This window comes from Rhododendron vialii, chromosome 7a (genome assembly GCF_030253575.1).
Source record: "Rhododendron vialii isolate Sample 1 chromosome 7a, ASM3025357v1".
Taxonomy (NCBI): domain Eukaryota; kingdom Viridiplantae; phylum Streptophyta; class Magnoliopsida; order Ericales; family Ericaceae; genus Rhododendron; species Rhododendron vialii.
In genome coordinates this window covers 5,445,134-5,460,000 of record NC_080563.1, presented here as the reverse complement: position 1 = coordinate 5,460,000, position 14,867 = coordinate 5,445,134, and the positions used below count along the sequence as shown (strand labels likewise).

Genomic DNA, 14,867 nt, shown 5'->3' with positions numbered 1-14,867 from the left:
CGAATCCGAATAACATGAGTCATGCAGATTAGAAACAAGATACAGATGTATAGAATTGAGAAAGAGCATATCTAATAGTAGGTTTTATATCTAATTATGTTACCAAAAAGACTTCAAGGAACTAAACAAAAATAAACATGGGCGGGTGCATGGTATCTGCCGATATATAGAGACACAATCCTAACTACCCCATCCCCCTTTGGGTTTGCTTGCTGAAAACACACACACACACATACACACACACACACTCTCTCTCTCTCTCTCTCTCTCTCTCTCTCTCTCTCTCTCTTCCTTCTCCTCCTTTCCAATGCCTACCCTCCTCCTCCTCATCGTAGCCGTCCTCCTCCTCTGCCCTTCCACCACCACCACCACTGGCCCCCCTCCCACCACCACCACCATCGCCCCCCCCTCCAACTCCTCTTTCTAGGCAGTTGCTGTGGCGGCAGCGACGACCATCCTCGCCCCCACCGCCACCCCAACCACTTCCCACTGGCAAGATCGAAGGAATCGTCGTTGTTGTCGCATCTTCGGCGAAGCTGGTTTTGACTGTTGTTACAGTCACATTACTTGTTGTGTATGTGATCAGACCCCTTGCTGAAGCCCGAGATGTGGCAGTTGCCGCCTCGCTGGGGAGGATATCGCGGTGGCCGGCCCCCCCGGACAGTCCTGCTCCTAGCCGAGGAGCGCCAAGCCGATGAGGCTTGATCAGGAAACTTTTCTGTCTTTGTTTTTTTTTTTTTTTTATCGGTTCACATTGGCACACTGTTGTAATTTTTCTTTTTCTTTTTGTTTTGCATTTGCAGGGATATAGCAGTCAACGATTTGACCAGAAAGGATGCAATATATATGTATGTATGTATGTGTGTGTGTGTATATATACACACACACACACACACACAGGAGTTCCATGTAAAAAAAATGATAGGAGTTGAAATATATAGGAATGCAAGTTTGGCCTTAGCTTACAAAAGGCTCAGCCTCTGCGTGTTGTTCCATTCCCTATAATAGGAGTTGAAATATATATGAATACAAGTTTGGCATTAGCTTACAAAAGGCTCAGCCTCTGCATATTGTTCCATTCCCTTTATGACAATGTTTTGTCTTGTGTTTTTGTTATAGATGTTACGCTATGTGGCTTGCTCCTATTTTTTTTACTTAATAAGTAAGCCTAATTAAGCCTAACATGGCTTTAAAAGTATTTCTTTTTTTACGTAATATTTGAGTACATGCATTGCAGCTTGCAAAACAAATCCTTGAGAAACAAAAATTTAAGGCATCATTGTGCTAAATTTTGGGTTGATTAACAATGCTGGAAATCGGGGCATCATTATTGGTCGTGGACGGGGTCAAAAAAATATTTTTACAAGCCATTGGATAGACATTTCAAATCTCTGTGTTCTGTATTTTTTCTTGAAATTTCAAGAATGGGGGTATTCTTAGAATAATTTATTTAGGGTACGATGCGAATTTCATGTTTTTTTGAGTCCTATAGTTTGGGGACTCGTTCACATACAATAAACAAGGCAAAAAAAAAAAAGAAATTTAGATCACCAATTAATGATGACAACATGGTTGCATCAATCAAGCATAATAAAGACATAACTCTCAAACTTGAAAGGACCAAAATTAGAGCCTGAGAATGTCAAGAAAATGCCAAAAGTACCTTAATGTAAAAACAACACTCGAGACATCTAACAGATACCGACAATACCTTGTTTGTCTCAGCTAACGTGAGCACAATAAGTTGCTTTAGCTTGAGAATTTGATCAGGAACCAACTATGGAAGACGACCAGCATTACCTAAATTCAAGAACAATTCAGTATAAAAAACGGTTATTTCTGTCCACATTTAGCTTGAGAATTTGGAAAGCGGTTATTTTTGTTCACATTTAGCTTGAGAATTTGGAAAGCGGTTATTTCTGTTCACATTTAGCTTTTTAGGAGGACTTTGGCCCACCAAAGTCTCATAATGTAATGGCCAAATAGCACAACCTTTGTCCTTGGTGGTTATGTCATGCATAAGATGCAATGATGAATCCTTTACAGTAAGTAAATAACCTCTCAAACAAGCACACAAAGCTCCCTAACTCAGTCTGACTCTTTACAACCGCGCTTTGTCCATCTTGTTTGTGTTCCCCATTTGGCAGTCCAACCATTCAATCCCATCTACAGGAGGCCTGTCGTCCATGTTCTGTATTCTATTCAAACTATATCCACCATACGGCTCCACATAGGAATGCGGCGAATGCCAGCCATGTAAACGACGCATATAGCAAACCACCTCTCCTCATGCTCTCCACCTCTCCAGTGGCTAGCTCTTGATCAAAGCCACTAAAAGATTACACCCCAATCCAAATTTTACTGATCCAAACCCCAAGAACACCTCACAGCGTGACCCATTCTACCCCTAGAACAATGGAACAGAACAATCTACTCCCAACTTTTCATATCCAAGTTTCTGGAACACTTTACAAAACCAAACCAACTCAACAATTTCCCCCACCAACTATTTTCACCTAGCATAGTGCCAAGAAAGACACAAAAATTTTGCCATAGCCTAGCCCTCAAAACAACAATAAACCATAACGCATCCACCCAGCGTGAAAGCGACAGAAAGGATCAATCGTCAATCTAATTAAATTTCACCCTATCCAAGCCACTGGGACTCCAAACAACCACCACAACATCATGATGTTAAAAAAAAAAAACATCAGAGTGGTCGCCGATCGGAAGTGGTTATGGGGTGGAGGTGGAAGGGGGTGTTGAAAACTTTGAAAAGATAATAAAGTGTGAAATTATATTTAGTTAAGGGTAAAAGGGTAATCTTCATATGAGGTTATCCTTAGAGGTAAATAAAAATTAAGTTCATCCTCAATGGAAATTAAGTCTTGGTTTTCTAGACCCACAGGTAATTTTCTGTAACAATCCTTTGTTGCACACTTTTTTTTACAGACTTAATGCATTTCCAAATCATATAAAAACAACATCTGATTGATGTGATTTTCTATGTAGTCAATGTTCTTGGTGACCTCTAAAAGTGAACAATTTAGATTATTGTTGTGGGCCCGCTTAGGGCCCACGAATGGCCCAAAATTAGAACGGATTGGAGGGAAGGAAACTAGACTGGATCTCAGTCCGGTCTTTGTCTTGTCTATAAATACTAGGAGTTTTGTTCATCATCACCTTGCCCCAAACCGTTCTCACTTCTCTGAACTCAACCCTCCCCCTCTTGTGGTATGGCTACCCGAACTCTCCACCTCCTCCTGGTGGTCGTCTTCACCACGACCACCCTCCTCCGCCCTATCTCCACTATCAAGTCCACTCCCACTCCCACATTTAGATCAGCCCACCTCGGCCCGCCACCCCACAAAAGCGAACCCGGCCTCTCTAGGCTGCCGATGACCAAACCTAAACCCCCCCACCCCCAACAATGCCATCTCCTCCCTCTCCTCCTTGTTTGCCACCTGGGAAAACCAGTCACCATACCCATACTGGTCGCGGTACCAGTTGGAGCGGTGGTTCTTGTGGTCATCGTCCCACATCCACTCATGGAGAGGGTGTCGGTGGCTGAACTATGTTGATCAATGTTTTAAATTGGCAACTTTCAGAATAATCCATTGTATATAAACTCGGATGGTTTGTGCAATAAAACTTATCTATAATGCCACTCAAGGATAGAAAAGTATACTCTCTTTGTTACAAAAAGTAGTTCATTATGAAAAGACATGCAATGGATCAAAACATAAAGTAATTGCGTTTGCAAATTTTTGAATTTTACATGCCAAATTAAATTTATTTTGAGGAAATTTCAAAAATTATGCATAGAAGTACTTTATTTTTTATTTAAAAATTACACGTATATTGCACGGATATTGCACGCATTTAGTGGACCATGTCTATTGCGTGGTCACACATGCTTTGCTGTTATATAGCAAGAGATTCTTTGGCTGTTCTATGCCAATGGTATGTAAGTTATTTTTTTTGTTATCATTTTGCTTGGAATTGCACATTAAGGTTTTAAAGACTTCAATATCTTGCTTTGGCGATTCTACATTAAATTGTCACTTATCGAATACTCCTTACCATATTTATTAAAGAAGTTGAAATACGATAGCTACAATTGCGATCCCCTTGAAAGGATTATTCACTTTTGCAAGTGAGAAGGGTCTCGAAGATTCAGAGAACACTGGTCTCTTAAAGTTATAAGAAATTTTACAATAGATTTAGAGTTTTACATTAGGGGATCCCTCTGTTGTGGAACTCTTATTGGCATTGCCAATGTACATTAGGTAAGATACATATACGCTGTGCAACTTTTGTTCACTGAATAACGCAGGACCAAACCCTCTGCAGTAAGACGAGCTCAATTATTGGACTCAAAAACACAAAACACTGCCTTAAGACTAGAAGATTGTAGTTTAAGCTTAAATCCTGGAGTTAATGTACATTTAGTTGGTTCATTTAGATTTAATGTACTTCTCACGAATGGTTTGAAGCTTGATGACCAGCTTGTCACGAGGCGGCCAATTTGCTTCGATCACTGGAACATCACAAAAGTTGAGAATCCACTGTGATATCTGTGAAAATTTCTCTGCGTCTATGAACTTTATCCCAGTAACTTCGTCGATTATACCAAGCAAATTAGCTGTCCAACCAAGTGCAAAGTCTGTGAAGCCGATTGTTGCTCCTCCGAAGAACTTCTTTCCTTCTTCAATGTATTTCAGGTTTTCCTCCAGTGCCAAGCACGTCGATTACTGATTCAAAAAGCGACATTTAAATTAGTAAAAAGATATAGTTAGGATATAAGAATGGGCAGCAAGAGACTTGATGGCTTATTGGAGCTGATAGAGTAGAGAGGCAAGCCTAGGGTCCGTTCAGCATCATTTTTGGCTTCTGTTTATGTTTTACAAAACCGAAGCCTTACGAGTTATGATGAAACTTGTTTTTTAGGAAATATGTCCGGGGAGAAAAAGGACATTTTTAGTAAGAGCACCAAAAAGATGTTTTCCAATTCTTGGAAACTATACCTTCGCAGCCAAACAGGGCCTTATAGTTCACTTTCTTTTATATTGAGATTTGAGTTGGTGTTATCAATTACCATGAACTGAATTTTTTTCACAAGACAGTGGAGAGAGTTCACCCTATCATCGACGAATTTCGCGAAGAAACGTGCCATAGCTCTCTCATGAGGATCTTCAGGTAATAAAGGATTCTGCTTCCATGTATCCTCAATGTATTCGAGGATTACAAGCGATTCTGAGATTTGTTTTCCATTGTGCACAAGTACTGGAATCTTTTTGTAGGTGGAATTATACTGGAGGAGTAGAGGGCTTTTCTGAGAAAGATCCTCCAATATGGTTTCGTAGTCCAGGCCTTTAAGTTGCAATGCCCAGATGATTCTTAACCCAAATGGACTTGACCATGTCCTGAAAACCTTCAAGTCATCTGCCATGGTGCTTTTTTGTTTGGCCAATTGTGTTAGTTGAGGACTTTTATAAGCACACTCTCTTGGGATTTTGTCATATGTCAGTTTTCAATTCTCCAAATTAAGCCCCACATTCCACCTCCCTACCGATTGGCTCATTGATTACGTTGAAACTTCAAACGTAAAGTTAGAAAAAGATAAAGGTAATTCCACCCAACCTTTATGAATGCTCTTGATTGATTCTTTCTATATTTTACCTCTTTTTTTAAATTTTTTTTATTTTATCATTGGGCCGCAAACGAGCCGAGCCGAGCCGAGCTGAGTTTTGTCGAGCTCGGCTTGTTTACTAAATGAGTCAAAAACTTGAGATCGAGCTCGGCTCAAGCCTTAATGAGTTGTGCTTAGTCATTTAATAAATGAGTCTCTTGAATCAAGCCGAGCCTCATTTACCGAGCTGAGCTTTCGTCAAACAAACCAAAAACTCGAACTCGTGAGCTGTTCGGTTCATTCACAGTCCAACGGTCATTGTTAGTGTGCTAATGCTTTTTATATACTGAAAATATAAAAGTTTGTGTAGAAAAATGTAATGAAAAAATGAAGACATGGTTAAAGATATTTTTCTTTTCTAGGTCCTAACGTAAGGTCTTACGTCACTCAGTATCTAGATAAGGCATCTTATTAGTATATTGGAGTCATTGGACCATTGTTGACTCTTCTGAGTAGAGATAAGAACCATGGTGTCTTTGGAGAGAGAGGTTGATGTTTATCATGGCTGGGCAAATGAGCCGAATGGAGTCAAACTGTAGGGTGTTCAAGTTTGTTTAATAAATTATTAGTAATCTCGAGCTCGAACTCAATAAAAATTTGATGAGTTAAGCTCGAGCCAAATTTGTCGATGCTTGAGTCAAATTTGTTCACGAGCCTTAACAAGCCCGAGAAAGCATATATACTTGAGCAGGCATATAGGTTTAGAGATGCAAATAAAACAGTAATGATGTACTTAAAAATATCATACGTGTTAAAAATTATAAAAGCGCAAACATATACAAATTTGTCGTACGTGTAAGAATGTATGCATGTACAAATAATGAGTGTGCACATTGCTATTGGAGCATCACGTGGCCTTTCTCCAATAGCACTTGTTTCCTTCTACCGTATGAGATAAAAAGAAGTTGATTTATTTTCCTTTAACCCTCCTTCCATAAGAAATAATTTTAACTTTCAAGTGTCAACTAAAAAATCAAATAGGACATCAGATGAGATCAGCTTATGGGAAGGATAATACAGCTTGGGTGTTCTGAATAATTATCTGCAATGAATTCTCTTTTTGTCTGTCTTTATCCTTGTCTTTTCTTAATTTCCTTCCTTACAACCGAGGACTATTTATGATTGCTTTCCTTAACTGCCCTTGGCTAGTTTATTCCACCTCATCTATAAATCACAATCTGCCTCTCGGAGTTGTAACATTGAATGATCAGAATTCTGCTCTTCAACGGCTAGCATAGTTTATTTTGGACTACCGACTCTTGTTCTTTAACTCACAGAAGTTATCTTGAAATCGTTTGCTGGCTTTTGGACTGATATATGTAGGGGGATTCACTTGCCTATGCTGACTTCATTTGGATATACTGTGGCAATATCTTTGTGCATCCACTCCAAACTACAAAAGCAACCTCTCCAAATTCTTGGCTGTCCAACAAGCAGTGATGTCAGACATGCATATTTTGCCAACTCTTTGCTGAGGTCCTTCATTGGTTCGTTCAGAGATTTTGTTTTTAATTGATTTTGGATTCACCTTGCCAGTATTTTAACTGATATTTTCATACTTCTTTCCTTCCATTCGACTGTCATCCTTCACACATAATGGGGCCCACTTCATATGCGGAGGGATGCAGAAGATTGGAATTTGACTGCAGAAATAGCAAGTTTCTAGCTTAATGAAATGGGTAAGTTACTTAAATACGACTTTCGTTTGAGCCAAACCGATTTAGTAGTCCTACAGAGATAAAGTGGGAAATGGATAACACAGTATGCAGTGCGATCAATTGTGTTATCTACTTTTCTTAAGCCTGTGAAATAAGATTAGAGTGTGCGGCCTATCGTATGCCAGTGTGCTGGGTGAGGGGATCTTGTTTTTATCCCCATACTGAGACAGCAAACCATAGTACCCAATCTTAGGATTATAAAATGGTGCAAGCGGGTAGGATAGCCGATAGCTTTTCAACTCTTAGAAGTTGGCCCTTGTGGAAAGCTATAATAAGAAGCCAAGGCCCAGCTTATTTCACATTTTCAAACTCAAAAATAAGATAAATAAAAATTAATTTTTTAAATTTTTTTTGCATCGTATAAAAGATCTCATCGAGATCTTCCAAACAAGATCCATATTGCATATTTTTAAATTTCAATTAGCCCATAATTTTTGAGCTTGAAATTGTCTTCTTAAAAAATAAGGACTTATTTTCGGTTCCGGAACAGAGCCTCGAGCCTTTTGAGGTCATTCAATGTCGGATAAAAAAAAAAAAAAAGGTCATTCAATGTGATCTGTAAAAGTCTCGACTTTAGTTGGTGCAGCTTGAGAGAGAGAGAGAGAGAGAGAGAGAGAGAGACCAATAAATAAGAAAAAGGTGGGGGAGTAGTTTAATAAATAAGAAAAGGTGGAGTTGTTGGTTGGGGAGACGTTTCAATTGAGTAGTTGTGATTCACAGGACATGAGCACTTTCCACAGGGATTTCTAACCCCTTTTTGGTTTAAAGAATCCAAAAGGTTACTTTTTGCTTGGCATCTTCTTGATCCTCTTCATGTGACCTTTTGCCCCCGGAATTCTTATATGCAAATTCCGAAATTTTTATGCTTGGCTCCTTCTTGATTCTCCTCATGTGATCTTTTAATCTCTTTCTCTCATCCTATATTTTATTCCCCGGGTTACATCTGTATCTCATCAAATTTGTATGTATATGCATGATTTTTCACCAATTTTCACACCGTTAATCCAATCCATCCTTCAATCTATTGTTCAGACGAATCAGACCGATAGGTAAAACCGTAAAAGTCATCCATTTAATTGTAGTTTCTTCTTCCTCCCTAGTATATTAGTCACCATTTTGCCAAAGACATTTTCCCCTCTATTCTCCTGTTCATAGTGAAACATCTAATGAATGACGATTGAGCGCTTCATTCTTGTGTTTTTTAGTATTTTGGGATAGAATAATTAGTTTCTTTGTTTATGAACCTTTTATCATTGATGATCGATTGCACATGCCTTGTCCATGGTCTCCACATGGAATAAATAATTCAGCGGATTGTCAAGTGGCATATGTTGTTGATGGGGCATATAAATCTGTAACGATGCCTGAGTGTATGTATCTAAACACATACTAGTGGAACTCTCAGGTAGACAAGAGCTACATGCCAAGACATGACAACTAATGTAGGCCTTTGTTATTGTAATAATATAGGTAAGAAGTTGGATTTATATGCATCAAAAGTTGCAAAAGTGTAAGAAGTTGGATTTATATGCATCAAAAGTTGCAAAAGTGTAAGAAGTTGGATTTATATGCATCAAAAGTTGCAAAAGTGTCCAAATCCGTATCCGTGTCTTTTCATAAAATTTACTGTTGATTCACTATGTACATACACTCTGTATGTACAGGTGTATGTATCTCTATTCCGACAGGCTCACCCTAGGTAATATATGAACCCCAACCAGTTCCATCTCCGGCGGCGGATTTACAACCCAAGTTCTCGGTGGTCTCACCGCCACATCCACCACCACAATCCTCCCACCGCCACCACAAACCACGCAAACCCTCCCCCTTCCAGCCACTATGTGCTCAGCCCCTTTCAACAGCACTGACTCCTCCAACACCACTTCCCACGTATCGTTATCAGCGTCATACCTCCTCAGTTCACCCCTTTCCTCGTCCACGACAAACATCTCATCCTCTCCATCCACGGTGGCCGCCACCGCTCCACTCCACCCTGCCAGCATTCCCTCAGGCATGTGCTCCCACTGGTCTTTTGCTACGTCGTAGACGCTGCCTTGTTTGACGCTTTTGCCCTTCACATTCACCATGCAGAGCTTCCCTCTATATCCTATGGCTTGCACATCTTCTCTACTAAAGCTACTGTCTTTAAGCGGCGCCATCTTTTCCCATTTCCACTCTCTATCCTTCTTGTTCATGTCCCATTTCTCCATAGACCGCGCCACCTCACTCTGGTAGTGGGACCCGATCCCACTTGCCACGTAGATTGCGCTTCCCATTGAGCCGGCAGCGCACCACCTGTTGGAACCCAACAGACGTTAGTGGGAGGAAAATAAAAGGAAAATGCATAAAAGAAAATGCTGATTGTTGCGAAAAATGATGTTAACTAAAAAGTATCTGAGGAAAAAATGATGCTGATTGTTTTCTCTGGTTTTTCTTTTCTTTCCATAAATTCAGGATCCAAATTCAGTCTACTGTTTGGGCTTTTTCGGTTCAAGTTATGCATATATGAAGGCCGAAGAGATATAACTTTAATCACAACCTGCGTGGGGTGGGCAGTGGTGGGCCGTAGAACCAGTGATACGAATTGGACAGAGGGTCGAAGACCAATGGGCTAGACAGAGCCGGCAGGAACTGGTCGTCAGTGGCGGCAATAAGGACGAGTCGGCCAGCAACCGTCAGGGATTGGATCGGGAGGGTCCGGGATATGAATGACGGATGGCGGTGGAGGAGGCAGAGAGGTGGTGGAGGGCCCGGCAGCCTCCGCCATGCCGACGAGACAGGGTCTAGAGAAAAGAACTCAATAGATTTAGAGTACTGCTGGTGGTGGTGGATTGTGGGGGAGAGAAGGGCGTAGAGAGAGAAGAAAGGAGGGAAAGAAGGAGAGTAGATGAGGCGGCGCCACGAGCGGCACACGGCGTGGAGGAGTGAAGGGTGGAGGGACGAGAGGCAGAGCTGGGCAAGGTGGTTTGGCAAGCCTGGAAGGAGTAACATGGACTCGTGATCGTTTTCGTTGTGGTCGGAGTTTGTATTCTTGAAATACTTTGTGGGGTTGCAAATGGATATGGCTGTGGAAGTGGCTTCAGCCGTGGCCATGGGCAGATTTTTGGGGAAAACTCTTCTCCAGTTTAAATTAAAGGGTTCTTGGGGTGGTACTCCTTTTATCCAGTTTGATTGGGAACTTCTCCTGTTTGAGGGAGATTGCTTCGCTTCTTGGTTAAGTCCTCGTGTTTGTGGGACCGTTCTTATGCAATTTCTTTTTGTGTTTCAAAAGTTGTTTGTGTTTGGACGGCATAGAGCAGTCAGTCTGTTTAATCTCAATCATTCAAAAGAGTTTTTAATGGATAGAATTTGATAGAAAACTCTTTTCGGAAAGAGTATGTTTGAAATTGTGACCATTAATTATTGAGCTGAACGGTTGAGATAGGATTGTAGAGGCTTTCCTGTTGCAGAGAAGCCGTTTTCAAAAGTACAGTATATGGTTTGGGATACACTCCAATTAAATACTCTAGGACTCGCAATCTGGAGGAGGTGGGGAGGTGTAAGGACCACAGTAGCCTGAGGAAAAAAAGGAAAATTTCCCTCCTTTACCTTTTTGGCTTTTTCTAATTGGCTACACCCTTGGGTCAAAATGGACCATTTATAGTTACCAATTTTTGGGTTATCAGGTTTGACATATCTCTTCCCCTAAATGCATTAAGAGCATCCATAATGGTAATAATCAAAATCAATAATCAAAATATGTCACGTCAGTATTTAATTATTTATTTAGTTCATAATCAAACTTAATAACATCTACCTTCACATTAGTTATTTTTGCATCTCTAACAAAAAAAAACCCCACAATACATAATACATATCTGTCCAATCGCAAACGAGTTCCAATCACGCATCTGACCACACCAAATTATTCGTCTCGATGAGACGATTCCAATGTGGAGTGTTTTTGAGTTATTGAGTTTTGGTTATTGGTAAAAGTTGTTAAGTTTGGTTATGGAATGAATGGAATTTGGTTATTTATTAAAAGAATTACTCCCTCCGTCCCAAAATGCTGGTCCGGTCCGCAAAATGGAGTGTTAAAATTAATACATTTTTTGCAAGAAAAAATCAAAAGTTTTTTAACAACTTACTAGATATCAATGAGTATTTTTAATTTGTGAAAAAAGTTTGAATTTTTTCTTGAAAAAATTGCATTATTTTTAACACTCCGTTTTGTGGACTGGACAAACATTTTGGGACGGAGGGAGTATAACTTTGCTTATTACAATGTAGGGTTTTTTTTGAGTATTGTTATTAAATTTGCTTATCCACTCCCATTTGCTTATTACAATGGAATGCTCTAATAGCTCCTAATTGGCTACATATCTCGTGTGATAATGCATCAGTAGAAGATGCTTCACTCGTCATATCTCTTCCTAAATGCATCACTATTGATATGAAAAAAACTGTTGGAATTTGTAAACATCTCTATAGGACGTGGTTGACATCCTAAATAGTAATGTTCAGTTCGATTGGTCGCACACTCGCACTATTAGTAACACATGTTTAATAACATAGGACGAGTGATGTACCGGTTTAATAGTCGATTCTTGTACATTACAAACTTTATTAGATTATTGGTCATATGATACAGAAATAATTTATTCACCAACCGAGCTAAAGAAAATTCCAACATAAACCAAAATAATCCTGGCTTACTTTTTTCTCAACCTTGGCTTGAACCATAAGGTTGTGACACTTTTAGGGCACTACCACAGAATGAGTAGGCATGCATAACGTTATGATGCTGCCAAGAGTATTCTTTTATGTCTCTGTTTCCACTTTTTTCAGTTCAAAAGACAACAGTTTCTGTCTCCATAGGCGCATGCGTGGGGGTGAGAAAAAGGGTGGCTTTGCTTCTGTCACCAGCTATTTTTTTTTAAAAGAAGTCATTCATTCATCATAAATCTATCGGACAATACAGATTTCAGAAAAGATACAGAAAAAAATCAGAACTACCTAAACTTCGATCTCAGGCACCTACTATCGAAGCAGGCCCCCCCGATATCGCCGGTACTTAAGAACCAATCTAGGTCTAGATAACAGATGATCTAAAAGATCCACAGTTCAAACCTTAAAAACTAAGCACTGCTAAAATCTGAAAGCAAACAACAACAATATCAACTACAAGCTAACTACTCTCATGGACTAATCCACAAGGGTCACCGGCTAGAACTAGAGAGCCGAAACACCCGAACCAGAGTAGTGGAGAGACTCCAAGGCGAGCCTCCGTTGACATAGCGAGCTCCGAACACACCGACCGTGATTCAAATGCGCTGTTATGCCCACGGCGACCATAGACCAGCCTACTTCCAGCCGAACTGTTGCGTAACCAAACCAACACCACCGGACTACCACCAACCCCTGTTACATCATCGAACCACCATCAGTCCCAAACAGAAAAAAACTTGGGGAAAAAAGAAAAAAAAACAAGCCCTAAACCAACCGCACACCTTATTACCTCGTCAACGACCCCGAGCAAGACAGATCTGGACCGCCGTGAGGAACCAAGGACTATGGAATCGCCTGACAAAGCCGCCGCTAGGGGGAACCTTGCCTGACCAAACAACAAACGCACCCAAATCGAGAGCACAGAAAGCCAATCGGCGGGAGACTACTGAGGTGAGGAGGGCGGGGGAAAGAAAAGGAGAGAGGGGGGAGGGGGGAGGGAGAGAGGCGGAGGCCTCCCAGCGGTGGTAGCAAGGGTTTCTACTGTTGGGAGAGCTTTTTAGTATTTACTTTTCTACGAATGCAGTATTCGTACTATCCTTCTGTCACCAGCTACAATCATAACAATTGGCTACCATCATAGAAACAAATTCCATCATAGAAACAATTTTATTCAAAGTACTCTGATCACTTAATGATGATAGAGTAGTTTCCTTTCCTAATCTTGATCAATAGATATGAGTACCCTTTAGCTTGAAACGAATGGTCACCAGCTGGCTCATCCAGCAGCAGTTAATCCTGCGTCGGAGGTTCCTCTTAGGATCAAGCGCTTACAAAACTCGCAGGTAGTAGTAAAGACGCAACTCTATTTTCTTATACTAAAGTGTAGCAAACCCCAAGCGCCACGGTTCGACCCGTAGGATGCTTGCCCGCGGCCTATATTTCCGAATTTAAATTGACGGGAGAAACATTGACATCCTTAATACTAGTAAGCTAGCACGCTAACTTAATATAGACAAACTATCAATGAGAAGGCCACAATTAATTAAGGAGGCCGATATCGATGAAGATTTGTCCCACAAACATAATCTTTGTGTATAATCTCATCTAACATGCATGATGAGGAATATGCATTTGTAAAATCAGAATATAATTAAGTCTTCAATCACATAAACTTCACTGCGCCAATCATCAATCCAAGCTAATTCATTCATACTTATACAGTAACATTCCAATCTCAGTGCTTAATTGGAAGGGTGGGAAATGATATTTCCAAATCTACTGTGATATAAATGCACCATAAATTTATTTTCGTCGTCCAAAGATCATATTTTGAAGTTTCAATTCACTGGACCTTGTGTAAACAAACTATATAACGTGCATTTATAAGAAAGTGGAATAGAAATATGATCTCATTTTCATCGAACTAATACCACCATTTCTGTAGCCATCACAAGTTCTGGGTGATTGATCCATGAAAGGCTTCCCATCATCTCACACTTTCCTGCATAATGGGTCTGTTTTTCGCCAGAAATAAAACGCATCTTCCCAGATGGAAGTATTTTCAAGATGAAGCCGATAGGGTCAACGGCATTTCACATTCCTTGGAGGAGGCAACCGATACATCACCGGCACCGCCGTCGTGGTGGCCATCCCGGCTATTACCGCCACCTCCCTCGTCCATGACAACCACCGCCCCGAACTGCACTTGCCGCTTTCCGGTGGGAGAATTCACCGGAGAGTCTCGCACGGACGATGACGCGCGCTTTGCGGTGGCGGCGGGCGGTCTTCTGCTGACGTCGCGGTTGACACCCCGTCCGTCGTCCCGCCGGAAGCAGGGTTTGATGAAGGTGTAGATGTAGGTGAAGAACCAGAAAACCCATGGGAAGCTTATCAAGATCAATGCCAAGATTGGAAACCAGGGCTGTGAGCCGTTCACATCGGAAAGCCACATAATGAGGAGGATTCCACCGGTTATAGAGGAAACGAAGAACACCCCAGATATGATGGGGACTCTAAGATCTCCATGCCCTTCCTCCTCCATTGTTGTTTTTTCATGCAAGACAATATATCCTCTCTCTCGCTCTCTCTCTGACCTCTTTTCTCTTTCTCTCTCTATCTTCCTTGGAAGTTTGTATAGGGATCTTTTTCTCTCTGCATCAATTTCTTTCTGTTTTTTTTTTTATTTATCCTCTCCCTTGTTTGTTTCTCTATCTAGGGTTTGAGTTGCAGAAATCCAAGGACCCTGCAAT

General features: G+C 40.7%; 3 protein-coding genes across 3 annotated transcripts; all 3 read right to left on the bottom strand.

The window, feature by feature from the left end:
- Positions 1–4,731: 4,731 nt before the first annotated feature.
- Positions 4,732–5,585, bottom strand: LOC131334205 (glutathione S-transferase U7-like). Its single transcript, XM_058369122.1, has one exon. The coding sequence runs from the start codon at positions 5,450–5,452 to the stop codon at positions 5,048–5,050; it is 405 nt and encodes a 134-aa protein (XP_058225105.1). The 5' UTR covers positions 5,453–5,585; the 3' UTR covers positions 4,732–5,047.
- Positions 5,586–8,953: 3,368 nt separating this feature from the next.
- LOC131334202 (F-box/kelch-repeat protein SKIP25-like) lies at positions 8,954–10,596 on the bottom strand. Its single transcript, XM_058369116.1, has 2 exons — positions 9,950–10,596; positions 8,954–9,705 (listed from the first exon to the last, which is right to left on the bottom strand). The coding sequence occupies exons 1-2, from the start codon at positions 10,501–10,503 to the stop codon at positions 9,087–9,089; spliced, it is 1,173 nt and encodes a 390-aa protein (XP_058225099.1). The 5' UTR covers positions 10,504–10,596; the 3' UTR covers positions 8,954–9,086.
- Positions 10,597–14,179: 3,583 nt separating this feature from the next.
- On the bottom strand, positions 14,180–14,659 carry LOC131332562 (uncharacterized). The gene has a single exon (XM_058366870.1). The coding sequence runs from the start codon at positions 14,657–14,659 to the stop codon at positions 14,180–14,182; it is 480 nt and encodes a 159-aa protein (XP_058222853.1).
- Positions 14,660–14,867: the final 208 nt, after the last annotated feature.

Excerpts from the sequence above, each read along its gene's own strand:
- LOC131334205 (XM_058369122.1), bottom strand. The coding sequence starts at position 5,452 with ATGGCAGATGACTTGAAGGTTTTCAGGACATGGTCAAGTCCATTTGGG.
- LOC131334202 (XM_058369116.1), bottom strand. The coding sequence starts at position 10,503 with ATGGCCACGGCTGAAGCCACTTCCACAGCCATATCCATTTGCAACCCC. Across the intron at positions 9,706-9,949 it reads CCACTGCCCACCCCACGCAG|GTGGTGCGCTGCCGGCTCAA; the intron begins GTTGTGATTAAA and ends GGGTTCCAACAG.
- LOC131332562 (XM_058366870.1), bottom strand. The coding sequence starts at position 14,659 with ATGGAGGAGGAAGGGCATGGAGATCTTAGAGTCCCCATCATATCTGGG.